Source organism: Protomyctophum bolini (genome assembly GCF_963924005.1).
Source record: "Protomyctophum bolini genome assembly, chromosome: 4".
NCBI lineage: Eukaryota > Metazoa > Chordata > Actinopteri > Myctophiformes > Myctophidae > Protomyctophum > Protomyctophum bolini.
The window spans coordinates 33,333,919-33,352,284 of record NC_137865.1 but is presented as its reverse complement, the minus strand read 5'-3'; the positions used below and the strand labels follow the sequence as shown (position 1 = coordinate 33,352,284).

The window sequence follows — 18,366 nt, the reverse complement described above, 5'->3', positions numbered from 1 at the left end:
CCTTCGCGTCACCACATAGAGTTAGGTCACTAGGCTCTGAGTGGTGCTCTGGATCAGAGCCCCGCCTACAACACACACACACACACACACACACACACACACACGCACGCACGCGCACACACACACGCACACACACGCACACAAACACACACAATGCATCAAATTGGACCCTGACACAATATAAGGATTAATTACTTAACTGTATAGTTAAAGTCTCAAGTCTGCACGAACTTGGTTCTGCAGCACAGAGATTAAAAAAATATTACATTAAACGTTGCAGCCAACTGGCTGCATGGTCCCCCTTCCAAGTGGAAAATTTCAAGGAATTTCAGACAGGACTCTCTGCCTGAATTTAACACAATCGCTGAGGTGAAGTAGACTACACAGGGACATTGAGATATTTGTCAATAGACTTTAAATAGGCCAATTGAGAGAAAATGGACATAAAAAGCCATGAGCTTCATATGTGGCAACTGATCATTGTATGGCTGTGGTTTGAGCAAGCCTTTAAAGGTGAGTGTTGTTGTATTTTTTTTAACTGCATGACCTATACGGACCTGTACAAAGGCATCTGATGTCGCATAGTAGCTATTATAGTATGTTAATAACGTAGGCCTACTCTGTGTGTGTGTGTGTGTGTGTGTGTGTGTGTGTGTGTGTGTGTGTGTGTGTGTGTGTGTGTGTGTGTGTGTGTGTGTGTGTGTGTGTGCGCGTGCGTGTGCGTGTGTGTGTGTCATTTTTTACTATAACATATGTCATTTAAATCTCTTTTTAACAGCCGATGTGGTTGCAGTCATATATGAGGGCCCTGCATTTCAGAGAATATATTCAATATCTGAAGCAAATCTAATGTTTGAGGTACGTATTTGAGAACTCATAGCCTGCATATACATTAGCAACTTCTGTATATGATTTATGCTAATTATTTGATGTACTGTATGCAGTTCTTACTGGGTGGAGTTGAACTTGACCAAGACAACAACATTGTTTTGCTCGACAAGGAGCTGGCATCGATGAGGCAGGGAAGGGCTTTCCTGGCTCTGATAAATGACAACATTCCCAGAACCCGGAGCTCCATGGAGGAGATGCTGTCCACATTAAAGGACAAACAGAAGAAGCCTCTGTCTCAGAAACAGTTCCAGAGTCTTATCCTGAGCATGGTGTTCTCTGCTCATCAGGCCCGGCGCCAGCAGAGGCGAGACGAACAGATGGCATGGGGACAAATACTCATCCAACTGGCCAATGTGACAACCAATGAACTTCGTGGACAATATCTCATCAATTATGTGTGATATATATTGATTCATTTTGTATACCACTAGGCAAATTTCCTGAAATAAGAATTTAATTTGTACTTTAATTTGTAGGTAAATTCTATTTACCTACAAATCATACCAATCATATACAAATCATACCAAACTGAAAATTTAACATAACAGTTTGAGTATGAAAATGTAAAAACACAGCGCTCAGCCAGTTTGGGGCATTGTTGTGAGGGCCTATAGCACCACCAACAAGTAATAAGTATGTGTCAGTGTACTACGGTGTGATTGCATGAGGCTGATCGGCTACAATGTGGCATAATCATTTTAGAATGATAAACTATGTTTTGCATTTCTGTCTAATAAAATAGTCATAGTCAATCAATCAATTAATCAAAGTGCACAGTCAAAGTATTTGCATATTCTCAATACAATATTATTTCCTTTAGGTCCTAAAGGAAAATAATGTTTTGTTGAGGCATTTAATTGACCCAGATACTTGCAGCACCTACATGGAGGGAGGGAAGACAGACAGACAGACAGACAGACAGACAGACAGACAGACAGACAGACAGACAGACAGACAGACAGACAGACATGCGCAGCGACGGCACAGGCGTTGCCGCGCGGCCTGGAAAATAGAACGGTGGCGTATCGGAGCGTCAGGCGAGGCGTGAGGCGGCTGTTTTGACGCGCGGCGTTCGCAGACGGTGTGTGAGGCCCTTTACATACGATTGACCAAATTTGGTGCTTTTAGAGTGATTGGCACAAAAGTCCCTGGACTATATTAAGTTGAGAGTTGTTTTGTGTTTTCTAGCCGTTTCCCCATAAAATATCAAATTAGACACTTTCCTATATCCCCATAAACATTGATATTCTGAACATTTTGAGCACCTCAGAAAATACTGTTTACCGGTAGATTAGAATTTAGTGCTATGTTGGAAGTAAGCACACAGTCTCTCTGGGGTCATATTAGCCTATACTTTAGACTGCTGGACCACTTTGGTATTTGTGTGCTATGCCACCTGTAGTAATAGAAGTCCACCTCATGGCGGCAGCAGCCACAGTGTCAGTTACTATAGTGTTATAGGTTAATATAACAACATCAGCTGATTGATGACATACATTTGCTTCCGGAGGATAGTTCAACCCTGTCTGAATGATAAAATAGTACAGAAAAAGGTAAATTGGTCCTGTTTATTTGTCAAACGTCACAATCTTGCCGTCCAAATACATTTGATTCCCAGTAATATATCGTTACCGTGGCCATCCAATTTGTACTCGGGGCAAAGTTAGCCCCAGGGCAAAGTCAGCTACATTTACAGAAATGGCGAGATGCTAACGTTAGCGTGTGTGTACTTTGTACTAGCATGGTTGATGGATAGTGCAGAACATTATCTCGATGATTTTTGCTTTTGCATGGACTGCATCATGTTCAATTAACCACGTGACTGTTACTATATGTTCATTCAGTTTTTATACAACCTTGACGACAACCATTTATACAACGATCTCGATTAATTGAATACACGTGACGTACGTGACATGACAATGGAAACATATACGCCCTCAGTGTTTTTTGTATTATCCTTTTAACACCATTTGTATATCGTACCACTTTTTTCAAACTGTTAAAAGTCAACCAATCAATCAAATGGTGGAACGCCCTACGAACAGCTATTAAGAAATGTGAACCCTATAGACTCCTTCAAAACAGCTCTCAGAGAGTATTTACAGGCGGCTGCAATAATAGAAACTGGCCTCTGTAAAAACAAAATTAGTCTCCCCCCCTATTTTTCCATACTGTACATGTACATGTTTATGTTTTGTGTGTAACTAGGCTACGTCTTTGTACGTTTTTGTATTGACCTGTACTTTTGTTTGAACTGTAGGCCTACCCATTTTTTAAACTGTGATGTGAATACAGTTTTCAATCAATCATTTGCAATGCAAAACTTAACCACAGTCACTTCAACGAAATCTTTATGTTTTTTAGTTAGGAGTCATACTATGACCTGAAAAGTACATAATATGAGCTGCCATTTGTGGATCCTTTGTGATCTAATATGAACAAATTCACTCTGTGTCCATACATAGAAAAATGACTGTCTGTGATTGTGTTCCATTGTGACTCTGTGGCGCTGGGACAGAGATGGAGTCTAGTGAGGAGGGGGGCCTCGGTGTGGGCGGGGGCTCCATGGGAGAGGAAAACTACTTCCTGGGCTACACCTTCACCGACCGCTCACACTCCACCCGGGTGGTGAAGAGCATCATGAACCTGTGTCTGGAGGACGGGCTGTTCGCCGATGTCACCGTGGCCGTGGATGGCAAAGAGTTCCACCTGCACCGCCTGGTGCTGTCGGCCCAGAGCAGCTTCTTCCGCTCCATGTTCACCTCCAACCTCAAGGTGGGCTCATAAAGGTTGCTGAATAGGACAGACAAATATCACTTAAAGTGGGGACATTATCACATGCATGTATCGGGACTCTGATATCGCTTCCGGCTCTGAGTGAGCTCTAAACGATGTGCATATTTGCATAAGAAGTACTATTGGAGGACTTGATGTCTGGAATTGGGGCTGCGGTGGACTGCTGTATGCTTCCGTGCAATTTTTGTTTTCTTTTCGGTTGTGTTGTGTCTGTTTTCGTGTTAATGTCATTTACATAAAAACGGGAAAATGAATAAAGTACAAATCATAAAAAGGCAGGGCTGGGCGATATGGTGATGAATATCGTATCGTGATAAATTGTCTCGACGATATGCCTTTTCAGAGATATCGTGTGTATAATTGTATATATCGTGATACAGTGAATGTGCATTCTATGATTTGCAGTTCTATACCTTCATTCATACTTTTGTAGAACGACGGTTTTGTTAGCCAAAATTATAAGTATTTTGGTCTAAATGTTCTGTTACTCCTTTTTCTTTTAGTTTCTGTTACCTCGTAGAATGTACTGTTAAGTAACTTGACCAATAACCCTAAAACACTGCATGAAAAAATATAAAAAATATAAAAACACAATAAAACATTGATATTATATTTTTCCATATCGCCCACCCCTACCCCAAGGAGTCCCACAACCGTAACATCGAGCTGAAGGACGTCAGTGCCAAGGTGTTCCAGCTCCTGGTCGAGTACATCTACCACGGCACCATCAAACTGAGGGTGGAGGACCTGCAGGACACGTATGAGATGGCAGACATGTACCAACTGACTGCCCTCTTTGAGGAATGCTCCCGGTTCCTGTCGCGGACAGTGGAGGTCAAGAACTGCTTACAGGTGATTTTTGTGTGACTCACACAGGTTTAGATGTCTTTAATAGTTACTAACTAGTAATAGTTTATTGTAAATATTCTATCTGTTTCCAGGTGATGTGGCTTGCAGACAGACACAGTGACCAGGAGTTGTACACTGCTGCCAAACATTGTGCTAAAATCCACCTGGTCCAACTGCACCAGACGGACGAATTCCTCAATCTTCCGCTATGTCTGCTTTTGGATATCCTTAAAGGTAGCACTTGTAATTAAATGTTCCCAATTTTCCACACCGCGTGTTATTTGACCACATGAATCCTGTCATCCTTATTTTGGGCATGCCAATATAGACACAAATCTCTAAAGCATTTAAAAAATCTAAGCCAATCTATAAGCTACATGTTGTCCTTGTAGGTTGGCTATCATATCACAAAGTATGAAGTAGCTGCTTACAGACTTTGACTTATTTATGTCATAGATGGTGTTCCAAGCTCCCAGAATCCAACAGTGGCCATTCAGACTTGGATAAACCACAACAAGGTGGAAAGAGAGGAATTTTCTTGTGTTCTCCAGGAAAACCTCAAGGTAATGTTCTCTCTTTTCTTCTCTCTCTCTTTTGTATTTATATATTTTTTCCCCTCACACACACAAATGACAATACAATGCAGATACAAATATGCAGAAAAACAACAACAATGAACATTACAAGACAATCAGTAATGTTCTCTCTAGTCTCTGGAGACACTGTTGACTCATTCAAAGGAAAAGAGGGTGCTGTTTTCCTTTATGTTTTGACGATGGGTTCTCAGATTGCGTTCTCTCATACAGAACACACTACATAGTACATACACACGTTCTTGTTTATGGTTGAGGTATATAGAACAGACATTTGCATTCATTGCAGTGCTGTCTGTGCTTCCTTGTCAAACAAGGCAGATGGAGTAGTATGGGCCTCCATGACGCATGTTTGATATGAAGATGCGTTGGTTATGGTATCTGTAGTACTGTAGCATTAAGTCCTATCATCGTAGATTGCTGTGAACACGGAAGTATGGTGTTCATTTAGCATCATTGTTGTCTATGTAACTATTATACACTATTATGCAGGTATATATATTGTGTTGTCAAAGCAGAATTAGTAGCAAATAATAGAACTGAATAAAAATATGTAGAATAAATGCCCCAACAGTAAAGTAAAACTGTGCCAGAAGCAAAACTATAAACAAGAATAAAATGGTATGGAATTGGAATATGAATTATTAAATCACAAAAGTACTTTCAGGAACTGAAAGTACTTTTGAAAGACAATGCAGGAGCTGCTCTCTTCTGCTGCTGCGATACACGATAATTTGTGTGTTTTAAATTTTCTGGTCCCGCTGCTACAACAGGAAATCGGCGAGAACGTCCACATCTACCTGATAGGTAAGGAGGAGTCGCGGACCCACTCGCTGGCAGTGTCTCTGCACTGCGACGAGGAGGACGACGCCGTCAGCGTGAGCGGCCAGAACAGCCTGTGCCACCAGATCACCGCGGCCTGCAAGCACGGAGGGGACCTGTACGTGGTCGGGGGATCCATCCCCCGACGCATGTGGAAATGCAACATGCACACCATGGACTGGGAGCGCTGTGCCCCGTTGCCCCGAGACCGCCTCCACCACACCATGGTGTCCGTAGCCAGCGAGGACGCCATCTACTCCCTGGGAGGAAAGACTTTGCAGGACACCCTTTCCAACGCAGTCATCTACTACACGGTGAAAGACAACATGTGGACAGAGACTGGCCAGCTGGACACGGCCGTGTCCGGGGCCGCGGGCGTCAACCTGGGAGGTACCATCTATCTGCTCGGGGGGGAGGAGAACGACATGGACTTCTTCACCAAGCCGTCGCGACTCATCCAGTGCTTCGATACGGCCACTCAGAAGTGCCAGATGAAGCCGTACATGCTGCCATTTGCGGGGTGCATGCATGCCGCTGCCCACATGGACGTTATTTTCGTGGTGGCAGAGGGCGACTCGCTGGTGTGCTACAACCCCCTGCTGGAGAGCTTCACTCGCATACGCTTCCCCGAAGTGTGGAGCTGTGTCCCCTCGCTCTGGAAGGTGGCCAGCTGTAATGGCTGCATCTACGTCTTCAGGGACAAGTGCAAGAAAGGCGATGCGAACACACTGAAGTTTAACCCTGCCACTTCTGAGGTCTCTGTTATTAGAGGAATCAAAATCCTCCTCACAAACTGGCAGTTTGTGCTGGCCTGAACTGAAGGATGAGGAACAAAGAGGGAGCTCACAACTCAACTTTTGATTGCTCCGAAAACTTTTTATTTGCGACAGCTGAACTGAAGGACGGAAATGATGGACTCGGAAGCACGGCCGCTCAGTATCGACAACAATCTATTGATTTATACTTAGTTGTGCGCAGACGTCACACACCGAATATAGCAAATCTACAAGCTCATACGCTTATAGATCTGCAGTGCTTATCGATGTGTGTAAATCAGGCATGAGGAAGCTTGCAGTAAATATATTAATTGAGTCAGCTGGTTTGTGGTTTTCACGCTACATCCTTGTGCAGTTGAGTTTAGCACTCCCGCCTCGAGTCGTTACTTGTGTAGTTGTGTTACAAATGTGTCTCCAACGATAGTGAGGTGAGGTGCAGCACATTGTGATTCTGTTTTGTTTTTGTTTTTATGGCTTTCGCCTTTATTTTATTTTATTTTTTATAGAGGGACAGACAGTAGGCTGACAGGGGAGAGAGATGGGGGAGTGACATGCAGTAAAGGCCGTCGGGATCGGTAGTCGAACCCGCGGCACACTGCCAGACTCGGGCTACTGGCCAAGGTGCCTGGACCGCTGAGCCACGGCCCAGGCCCATTGTGATTCTGTTACCGGGGTACTGAATCGATCTTTCTTCTGCATTGGCTGGTCATTGACACACGCATGAGCAAGATCACATGAAAATGAAACGTCCTGCATTATAGTGACAGAGAAAAAAATAAAGCGATCATTACATTGTATCCAGTTGTCCTCGGGCATCTATCTTGTTATTGTGCATACATATGATAATAGAGGCTGTTTTCTACCTTTTCAAAAATGCACAACTTCTTGTCCTAACACTGTTCTTTTCTTGCTGTACATGTACTTCAGATTAAAGTGTGTTAACAGAAACATTGACTGTCACTGCAGCTATATATCTGCCTTTGTTTTGATATGTATGGCCTCTGTGATGATGTAACATTGTTCCAGAAATGCACATACATAAATCAAGAGTGGAGATGTTTTATGCTACGATAGAGATGTGACTTCTAACCTTAGAGACTTATCTTGCTGTGGGTAACCCATCTTGTGAATGGCACGGCAATAAAGGGGCCTATTTGTATCCTTGTGGAGGGTAAAAGGGGACTTGAGGGAGAGAGCGCTGCACTGCAGAGGCCCAACTTTCTGATCCCATTGATGTTACAGGAGGCTGTGCAGCTGAAACCCAAGCCCCGTAACATGTCAGACTTTGTGAACTATTCTAAGCAGCAGTTGCTGACACCGAGGTGAGGTGTAGGATGGGAGATGGGGGGGGGGGTAGTTGGGACACATGCGCATGCAATGAGGTCCTATCAACTGCCAGCCAGTGTGAGTACCATATGTCATGTAGTCCTCAGTGTGAAATAACCCTGTTTATAGCCGCCCCGCCCATCCCGCCTCCCCCCCCAACACAAACACACAGACATCTAGCAGTCCACATGCTCATATAAGATTTTTTGAAATATGTTAAAAGTTTGGAAATGTGAGGAATTTAGTTCCGTTTTGGTCAAAGTGTTGTGTTTCTAGTATTGTGGTAGACAGGCAAGAGTCTATTGTGACCTTGGGTCTTCTTACTGAGGGCAGAGCAGAATTCCTGAAGAGACACATGGTCAAGAGTGACAAGGCCATCTGCTGTAGCGCCAGCACTAGCAGGGTGGAGGGGGTTGGAAGAAGGGGTGTTGAGAATTCCTTTCTCTGGGGTGTGGAGGGAGTAGATATTCTGGGTTATTGCTGCAATCACTCTGAAAGGGAAACATGTTTCTTTGGTGTTTTTCAAGCGGAAATCATACAGAGAATTTGTGATAACTTCAGCTTCAAGGAGGGCATGATTGCCGGATAAGAGGAAGAACATATTTCCGTACCCCTACTCATATCTTGGCAAAGCCATTGGTGAAAATGGTCTTAGGTTGTGGCGCTTCTACTGCAGTGGATCCAATTTCTTTTCCGTCTCAGCACAGCCGGGCCTGTAGGTAGTTCTTCTGGCACCGACCTCTCAAGGGATCATCATCAGGGAATTGTCTTTGGAGTCGCCCTGTGCATGGAAAGGATTTATCTTCTTATACCTGTGTTGAGATTGCATTGCCTAAAAGAAAGAAAGTTTTTATGAGGTACCTTGTACAGCGAGATGGGCCAGGACCAAACCAAGCACCAGATAGAGAAGGGCCTAAAGCTGTATCAAGCCAACCAGACAGCAAAAGCACTGGAGGCCTGGACCGTAGTGTTGCAGACAACAACTGATCCTGGGGGGAAGTTTCGGGTTTTGGGGTGCCTGATCACAGCTCACTCAGAAATGGGGAAATATAAAGAGATGCTCAAGGTAAGCTTGCATATCAATGAAAGTTTTCTCCGTGCTGTGAAATTAAATCAGTTGCTGGTTTTTCTATGGGCAGCTTAACTAGCATGTATCCAAATCTATGTATCTGATTATTTGTATGCACATTTTTCCTATTATGAGGCCATGTGACCTCAGAATTGCTTTCAAAATAATCAGAAGCGTTCCTACGAGGTATCTAATCAGGGGATGCTATAGTGGGGTCTCATTAAATCAATGTGTCTGCAAAATAGATGCAGCATTTCAACAATGTCTAGAATCTCTAGATGGATATGAAATAGGACATTTTCAGTGGTTACTTCTTGAAGACCATGGGTTAATTTGTGGCTTCCACAGGATGTGGTTTAAAATGAGTCCCTTTGCAACCCGAGTATCAGTGTGGGGCGTCTTGTTGACATAATCCTCCTTACTCCCCCAGCACACAGTCTCATCAACCCATAGTTTAGTGAGGACTTCATTAAGTCATTACCGTGGTTCCAAACCATTTTTTTAAATCACAGGCAATCAATTATATTAACAGATACATTTTGATCAATTACAATTAGTTGATTATTCCATCCATCCTGCCCACTCTAATTGATTGATTTTCACTTGTTGCTGTGATCACCACCACCTTGCCACCTGTCCCGCCATCTTACACTGCACTTCTTTCCGTCAGTATGCTCTAACACAAATCGACACGGCCAGAGAGATGGAGGATCCCGACTACCTGACGGAAGGCTACCTGAATTTGGCACGCAGCAACGAGAAGCTATGTGATTTCCAGAAAACGGTCTCCTACTGTAAGACCTGCTTAGACATGCAGGGGACAACGGTTAGCCTACAGCTCAATGGCCAGGTGTGTCTGAGCATGGGCAATGGCTTCCTGGGACTCAGTGTCTTCCAGAGATCCCTGGAGAGCTACGAGAAGGCCCTCCGCTACGCACACAACAACGATGATAAGATGCTAGAGTGCAGGGTGTGCTGCAGTCTGGGGAACTTCTATATACAGCTCAAGGTATACTGTCTCAGAAACATTGACTATGTCAAAGTCCTTTATCTTTCTGTAACTGTTATATGGATTCTGGTCATTTAAATATATTTCAAATATTTTCATTTTGTCAGTGGATTGTCAGCTTAAACTTTAGTTTCAAAAAGGTTTCATCCTCAATACATGCTCCATTAATTGCCTTTTATTCCCAGAATCTGAATACGTGACACACCTGGTTGTTCTTGGTCCATGTGCGAGTTAAACTGGCATGTTGATGCTTCCGGTGTTCTTACACAATACAGTATGGCAGACCTGCAAAGCATCCGACCTTAATGTCATTATGAGCTAGCAAATGCAATAATGTATTGTAAAACACAGGCTGATTGAGGTGAGCTGCTTGGCAGCCTTTTGTGTGAGTACCCTTGACACCAGAGATTTGTAAAGGTAATCCGCTTGGCTTCCTGGGGAGGATTGGTTTCAATGGGATTCTGATGAAGGGGTGTTCAAAGAATGCACTCAGATGTCATGTTACGTTGTAAAACAAAAAATAGAATATGGATAAGTCCCTAATAGGCGCACAATCAAATAAACAATCACAGTTCCACAATCACAAAGAATCCTCTGCTAGAATAATGTCCAACGTAAGAACACTCAAAGCAACTGCCTTGTCTTGTATATAAATAATGGACCATTTGTCCTGATATTGTTTTTTGGGGGAGCAATGTGAAATTAAATGTCCCAGTCATCCAATATGTCTACCTTCAGGACTATGAGAAGGCCTTGTTCTTCCCTTGCAAAGCTGCTGAGTTGGTCAACGACTATGGTAAAAGCTGGAGCCTGAAATACCGCGCCATGAGCCAGTACCACATGTCTGTGGCATACAGGAAGTTGGAGCGCCTGCCAGATGCTATGGAATGCTGTGAGGTATTGTTTTATTAGTGCACCTTCCTTGGTAACTAACACCAGACCACAGAGACATTAACACTAAGAACTATGCAGTACTTTTAGCAGTATTTGTGTGTACCAATTTGGTGTCCTCCAATGCCCTTGGTCATTCTTATCACAGAGCTGCTACACAGCTGACAGGTGCAGGTACCAGCTGCTCTGTTGTACTAGGCCTGTACTAGGACTGCCCTGACAAAAATATGCCCACAGAGGTACTGGTTTATAGTGTTAATGAAGAGAGTGGCTTTAGTCTTAACTCTGTTCTAATTGTGTCCCTGGGGAGAAGAATATCTTGATGTCACTCACTGCCATGGAGTGTGAAAGTATCAATATAGTAACAGGGCACTGGGTTGAATTTCAGGTTTACATAGGCTGAAGGCATTTAGACAAACCATTTGTTCCTCCTGCCATACTGAGAATACCACTGATCCTGCGTAGAGCCCAAGCTCCAGTGATTACATTAGTGGACAGGTTTACTGTACTTTCTTGTACTAGGGCTCATGTTTGTATAACAGATTGCAAATGGTCAAGAGCTCCTGTTTGCATACAGACATTGGAAATGGTCAAACATCTATTATTATGGCACATGGGAAAGTTAACATTATTTATTGGACTAGAAGAAAACTAATTCCCTAAAAGTTTTAAGACTGAAGAAAGAGCACAGAACTGTGATAACATTCCTTATACACTTCCTATTAAGCCCATGTCTATAACGCATTTTACACCTAACCCTAGTATAACGCATTATAAACAAACATACTTATAATATATTATAATGATAGTTATAAACACTTATAAATAATCATAACAATAATCACAACACATGTTATAATTCTCATCGTTGTAATATTCTGAAGGTGTAGGCAGAATAGTTTTGTTTGTTCTTTCGTAAATTTAAAGGGGTAATTGCTGGTACTAAGCTTAGAAGACCTTTCTAGGACCAGTTATACATTGCTCTTTTATTGCGGTTTTGAAAGAGAGTAGTAAGGTGTCATACTTTTTGATGGCTCTTGGTAGCAGTGCATATGCATATTATATAAGGAATGAGTGCTACAAGCAGTTTATAATGCATTACTATGTTTATAATGCATTATAGACACAAGCTTCATTGGAAGAAGTGAAATCTATCTAGTTTAGAGTCATAGAATCGAGCTCAACGGGGTCTTCTTTCCCCGCTGATTCTGCAAAGCCTGTTCCCTTGGCTGTGGTTTTGCTAGATAGCAGGTAGGGACAGTGGGAATCTCTCGTTAATCCATTCATGCGCGTCACTAACTAGATGATGAGGCATTTGGCTACCGTAAGAGAGTCATGCATGGGGTAAAGTAAAATACATTTAGGGACTTCTGTTACTCAATGTTTATTCTGTACAACTTATGCAAAAAACACTCTTAACATGACCTTTTGTGGCCACCAGGAATCTATGAAAATTGCACTGCAGCATGGAGACCTTCCACTCCAGGCATTGTGCTATTTGAACTTTGCAGATATTCACCGCTGCAGGAGCGACTCTGAAGTAAGGTGCCATATTTTGTGAAAGTTTAGGTTATTAAAATTGGTGCTTACAGCTGGAAATTATTATAGCATTCTATATCACTCATCATCAACCATTTAACACACTAAAGACAACTTAACATGGAATATTATTTTATTAAACTGATGAAATTTGTCTTCCAAACAGAAAGCATTCCCTCGCTATGAAAAAGCAATGACCCTCATGATTGATATTGGAAATCGTCTTGGACAAGGGCAGGTCCTCCTGGGAGTGGCCAAGTGTTGGCTCATCACTAAAGACCATGAAAAGGTTCCTATGCATCTAGTTTCAAACTATATTCTGTGCTGTTATACAGGTTTTTTTTGTAGAATATGTCAAATAACAGGCAAACAATAATACTATTACTAAATACTAATGTATATATTATCAGAGTTTTGCAAAGCAGTCTACTTGAAATTGACACTTGGTTGTGTAACTGCTGCTGTTACAGCAATCTTCATATAGTGTACCATCTGTCTTTCTGTATCCTAGGCTCTCATGTCTTTGGGGCAAGCAGAGGAGTTGGCTGAGGGTGTAGGAAACAAGGTATAAATGTTCTACTATACATTACAGCCTGGGGTGCTGTTGAAACATGATGTGTATATCTGCCATTGCATTGCATCTCAGACATTTCTTTTCGTCCATATGTCGCAGCTATGCACGCTGAAGGTGCACTGTCTTTGTGAGGGGATCTTCCGTGAACGGGGGCAGCTAGACGAACTGAGGGAGCGGGTGGTGAAGTCCCTGCAGTGTGTGGAGGAGCTGGAGATGTATTGTGGGATGTGTGGCGAGTCTATCGGAGAGAAGGACACACAGCTGCAGGCCCTGCCCTGCTCCCACATCTTCCACCTCAAGTAAGTTCTGTTCTCTATTGCTCAGCATATCTATCTGTGATTCTCTTCATGCAACATCAAGTATTCTGTGGAGCTCATCTTATTAGATGGGGGGTGAAAATGTGTCTTTTCAGAGGCACACTTGTAAAAATGCTCCTAAACAAAGTTAAACAAAGTGATTCTTATAGTATTATCCACTTGGGTAAAATTACCCTCTGCTTTTGACCCATATTAACTATTTAGGAGCAGTGTACGGCCACCATGTAGCGCCCATGGATCAGAGCCATAGAGTAAGACAGAGTGACGACAGCTCCGTTCATGGGGCCAGTCCAATGGCGAAACCTGACATACAACAGGCCCGTTATTATTAGCGACCTAGTCATCATACGCCGCCAGCCAATCGCGTAGAAGCAACCTAGTCATGATTGGCTGCCTCCTAAGCCAGTGATACTCAACCTCAGGCCCGCGGGCCACATCAGGCCCGCGGGACCATTATGACTGGCCCACCAATGATAATCTAAAAAAAAATCTGGAAAATGAAATAAATCTGAATGAAGTTATCTTTAATTACATTATTATAAGTAATACTATTAGAGTTGTACTATTACTCGAACGAAAATAAAAGCTTGGGGGGGGGGGGGGGGGAGATGCAATGCAAATGAAAGACATATACTGTGTATCCCTATTCCCTGACATAATTTTATAGCTAAACGGACAGAATTCTATTTTATTTGAATGATGAATCCCAGCTGCCATTAATAGTTGGAAATGGAAATTGCGGAAATTGCGGAAATTGCGGAAATGGAAATTGCGGAAATTGCGGAAATGCGGAAATGGTAATTGCGGAAATGGTGGAAATGGAAATTGCGGAAATGGAAATTGAGGAAATTGCGGAAATTGCGGAAATGGTAATTGCGGAAATTGCTCTTCACTTATAGCTATCTATTTTCAGGTAGATTGTTTTATTTTACTCAGTCAGCCATATCACTACTCATTTTTTTTCATGAAAAAGGTCATAGCTGGGTAATCTATTTTCAGGCAAATTGTGTTTATTGTATTTTATTTTACTCAGCCATAACAATTTATTTTCTGTTAACCAACTTGCTGGCTGGCAGGCAGGCAGACAGCTACTCATAGACAGGCAGACAGACAGACAGCTACTCATGGAGAATTGGACAGGCAGGCAGTCAGACAGCTACTCATAGACAGGCTGACAGACAGCTATTCATGGAGAATTGGACAGGCAGGCAGACAGCTACTCATGGACAATTGGACAGGCAGGAAGGCAGACAGCTACTCATAGACAGACAGACAGCTACTCATGGACAATTGGACAGGCAGGAAGGCAGACAGCTACTCATAGACAGACAGACAGCTACTCATAGACAATTGGGCAGGCAGGCAGACAGCTACTCATAGACAGACAGACAGCTACTCATGGACAATTGGACAGGCAGGAAGGCAGACAGCTACTCATAGACAGGCAGACAGACAGCTACTCATGGACAATTAGGCAGGCAGGCAGACAGCTACTCATAGACAGGCAGACAGACAGCTACTCATGGACAATTAGGCAGGCAGGCAGACAGCTACTCAGACAGGCAGACAGACAGCTACTCATGGACAATTGGACAGGCAGGCAGGCAGACAGACAGCTACTCATAGACAGGCAGGCAGACAGCTACTCATAGACAGGCAGACAGTAAGACAGCTACTCATTGACAGACAGACAAATAACTACTCATGGACAGACAGACAGACAGACAGGCAGGCAGGCAGGCAAAGAGCTACTCATGTTATGTTATTATGTTATTATAACAGCTACTCATGTTATGTGCAATAATTTGTGCAGTTATGGAAACAGCTCTTTGTGTTTATGCAAGAAAATGTAACACATTTATTTATTTACATATTGTGTGCATGCACATTGTACTTTGATACATTTTGCGAAAATAAAGCAATTGAAAGAGAGAAGTTATCAAGTATCATTAATGTTGTAATTTTATCTACTGGCCCCTGGCCCCTTGCCATTTTTGTAATGTGGCCCACAGGTAAATCTATTTGAGTATCCCTGTCCTAAGCTATGACACGGGCACGGCGGAAGTCTGCAAATCTGGATGCCCAGACCACACTCTCACCCATAGACATACAGTATAAACACTGCAGCATAGCGGACTCTGCAGAGCGCCTGATAATACCACCGTCTGCCTAATGTTATGAGCAAACTGGAGAGCAGGAAAGATGCCAGCATTTGTTTCACCTGACAAATATGACTATGTAATATTTCTTGTTTTTAAATAATGTGAACAGAACCATGCAGATAAAACAATTAACATTAAGCTGTTCATTCTTTTAAGGTGCCTGCAGGCGAACGGAACAAAGGGCTGCTCTAGATGTCGCCGCAGTTCGATGAAGCAGGCTTTTGTGTGATTGTGCCATCACATTTTGTGCACCGAGCTGCAGGACACGGCATGATGCCCCAACCCCAGCCACATACAGTAGACTGCTGAATGAACTGAGAAGCAGAGTGCCTCTGGGGGCGCCGAACATATACAGTACAGGGAGTCTGACGATGCACTGTTCTCTCGAGCAGTGTTTAACAGAACCAATGAGTGGCAAAGAGTGAGGCCCTGAAGACAGAATGAAGGAACTCACGTCCTTATTGGTTACTGAAAGACACCTAAAAGTGACAGCTAAGAGCGGAGAGGGTGTAACCAATGAAATCACACTCTAATAAAAGCTGGAGAAGTCCCACAATACTTTTGATACACTTACTGTTAGTCTAAAGATATTTTTGTTTTGTTTGTCAGTTGGTATACAGACATTGCAAATTTATTGGAAGCATGTGATGAAAGGGGTTAGGATTTGGATACTCATTGTTTAACATTCAGTGAAATCTCAGTGATCTTAGACACAGGATTTGTTGCAAAATATTGGAATTTATATTTGTACCATACAATCAGTTTTACATGACCAGATAGATAGATACGTGTTTTTATTATAAAGCTATGTAGAGAACTGTCAGTTCTCTGAACTCTCTGCTGTGATACCGGAATTTTAATTAGTTCACATACTGGTGTATTTATCATTTATATTGTATTTTATTGAATTAGAGATTAATATTGTACATAATATGCTCATGTTGAAATGTTTTGATGTTTGATTCATTTAGTGTTTTGTAAGCAAAAACTAACTAAATATCTTAACTAACCTAAAACTAGTATGTCTTGACTAAGCAACAGTATGCAGCTCTTTTCCTTATTCCTAGCGATTAAGGAACAGAATCAACACACATTGTGTTATTCATGTAAATTCCTATTCCATCCAGCGTTTTATTTCTTGATATATTTTCCTTTAAGACTGAGATAAACAGAATTTGATGTAATGTTCCAAAAAGAAAGCATTTTTGGAAAATGTATGTATCTGATTCTGACCAATCATTATTAGCATGATGAATAATAGCAAGATATGCTAATCCTCATGTATTATTGTGGTTCTTTGATCACTGTATACATATGGTTTATTTATGTTTGGTAAACAGTTAAAGGGTGACATTGCAAGGATAAAATGGGAAAGGATGGCATTTCTTTAGATGAATCAAGTTAAAATACTGAGATTTAGAAGGAAAGAGTTATGATTTTTAGTTTGCTTTTTCATTCTGCTTCAACATTTTGACTTTTTCTTTTCTTTTTTTTGTAATGGTGAGCAATGAAGAGAAATTGCCCCATTTGGTGCTGTTCATAAAAAAATGGAGTGTATGCATATTTGCTATTAATATATTTTTTAATTATTTGGTCATTTAATACTTTAATACTGAAATCCATCGGATACATTTCTTTAAAATGAGACATTAGTATGGTTAAATAGGTTGCCATAATTATGCGAGATCTTCATAAGAATATAGCTAATAAATGAATAATAATAAGTATACTATCTTAAACTATTCTTTGTTTGAGTTTGAGTTTCAATACAGCAAGTTTATAATATTTCACAACTTTATCCACTCGTTCAGATTGTCAGTTTATTTCAATAGCTAAATCAAGTGCCATAGCAGGGCGGTGTTTCTTCCACTACCCATACATGTGACTACTGTTAACAGAACGAGCAGAGCGACCAAGACGTTTTCTTATACTGCACAAGCACTTACTGTTTATTTTTCATTGTAGAAATAAGGCATCACTGGCCAACTTTACCTCCTTTCACTTTTGACAGCACTTTCCCTGTTCTTGCCTGACCTCCATGTGCCTCCATACCGCCATTAAACCGTCATGACAATAGTACATCATAGACCACATGTAAAATTGTGTTTACTTTTTATCTACTTTATGAGATGTTGATATTGAGTAAACATTCAACCAGATTTTTCTGTTGAGGTTAGCAAAATAACAGTAATTTGAATGGTTTAAAACTACCTCTGCTCTCAGATGAACACATTTGCCTAGTCCATGTTGAACTGTACTATAGGATTTATTTTTACTCATTTAACTGAGTTTATCATTACTTTCATGCTCTAGGAACTGACCAATTGTCAATGTCATTGTCAATTGTCAGCATTGTCAATGTCATTATTTATGCATCTGAGTCAAGTCAGTTTAATTTTGTTTATTTAATAACTTTTGTCATGAAAATAAAGTGCACTGAGAGTGTTAAGAAGTGTTAGTGTATTTTTGGGTCACCAGACCCATCTCCTTGTGGATCCATTTGTGGGGAAAAACTGAGACATAACCAGGGGTCATCATCACCATGTCTGTACATGGTCAAACTATAGCCTATATTTTCTTCGTAAATGTAAAACATATTAAAAACGTGTTTGAATAACTTTGGCGGCTTGTAAAGTAACTTGCTCAATACCGTATTGTGCCGAATATAAGACGACTCAGATTATAAGACGACCCCCATTTTTTAAGACTCATTTGTGGGAAAAGAACATTGATAGTCTAGTCCCGATAC

At 41.7% G+C, this 18,366-nt stretch overlaps 2 protein-coding genes across 3 annotated transcripts; both read left to right on the top strand.

The window, feature by feature from the left end:
* Positions 1–2,324: 2,324 nt before the first annotated feature.
* Positions 2,325–7,678, top strand: kbtbd4 (kelch repeat and BTB (POZ) domain containing 4). Its single transcript, XM_080761793.1, has 6 exons — positions 2,325–2,444; positions 3,413–3,669; positions 4,333–4,542; positions 4,632–4,773; positions 4,996–5,102; positions 5,906–7,678. Exons 2-6 carry the CDS (start codon positions 3,415–3,417, stop codon positions 6,767–6,769), a joined length of 1,578 nt encoding a protein of 525 aa, XP_080617919.1. The 5' UTR covers positions 2,325–2,444; positions 3,413–3,414; the 3' UTR covers positions 6,770–7,678.
* Positions 7,679–8,518: 840 nt separating this feature from the next.
* rapsn (receptor-associated protein of the synapse, 43kD) lies at positions 8,519–18,069 on the top strand. Of its 2 annotated transcripts, XR_013963887.1 has the most exons (9): positions 8,519–9,122; positions 9,796–10,134; positions 10,873–11,031; positions 12,467–12,565; positions 12,731–12,853; positions 13,076–13,129; positions 13,238–13,437; positions 15,774–17,365; positions 17,429–18,069. XR_013963887.1 is itself a non-coding variant. In XM_080760693.1 (8 exons), the coding sequence occupies exons 1-8, from the start codon at positions 8,931–8,933 to the stop codon at positions 15,844–15,846; spliced, it is 1,239 nt and encodes a 412-aa protein (XP_080616819.1). In that variant the 5' UTR covers positions 8,519–8,930; the 3' UTR covers positions 15,847–18,069. The 2 variants fall into 2 exon arrangements, 1 of the variants encoding a protein (XP_080616819.1); XM_080760693.1 differs by having other exon boundaries at positions 15,774–18,069.
* Positions 18,070–18,366: the final 297 nt, after the last annotated feature.

What these genes read in the sequence shown, in the direction of transcription:
- kbtbd4 (XM_080761793.1), top strand. Translation starts at nt 3,415, where the DNA reads ATGGAGTCTAGTGAGGAGGGGGGCCTCGGTGTGGGCGGGGGCTCCATG. An exon ending in TGTTCACCTCCAACCTCAAG is followed by an intron (nt 3,670 to 4,332) that starts GTGGGCTCATAA and finishes CCCTACCCCAAG; the next exon opens with GAGTCCCACAACCGTAACAT. An exon ending in TTCTCCAGGAAAACCTCAAG is followed by an intron (nt 5,103 to 5,905) that starts GTAATGTTCTCT and finishes CTGCTACAACAG; the next exon opens with GAAATCGGCGAGAACGTCCA.
- rapsn (XM_080760693.1), top strand. Translation starts at nt 8,931, where the DNA reads ATGGGCCAGGACCAAACCAAGCACCAGATAGAGAAGGGCCTAAAGCTG. An exon ending in GCTGCAGGAGCGACTCTGAA is followed by an intron (nt 12,566 to 12,730) that starts GTAAGGTGCCAT and finishes TCTTCCAAACAG; the next exon opens with AAAGCATTCCCTCGCTATGA. An exon ending in TCACTAAAGACCATGAAAAG is followed by an intron (nt 12,854 to 13,075) that starts GTTCCTATGCAT and finishes TCTGTATCCTAG; the next exon opens with GCTCTCATGTCTTTGGGGCA.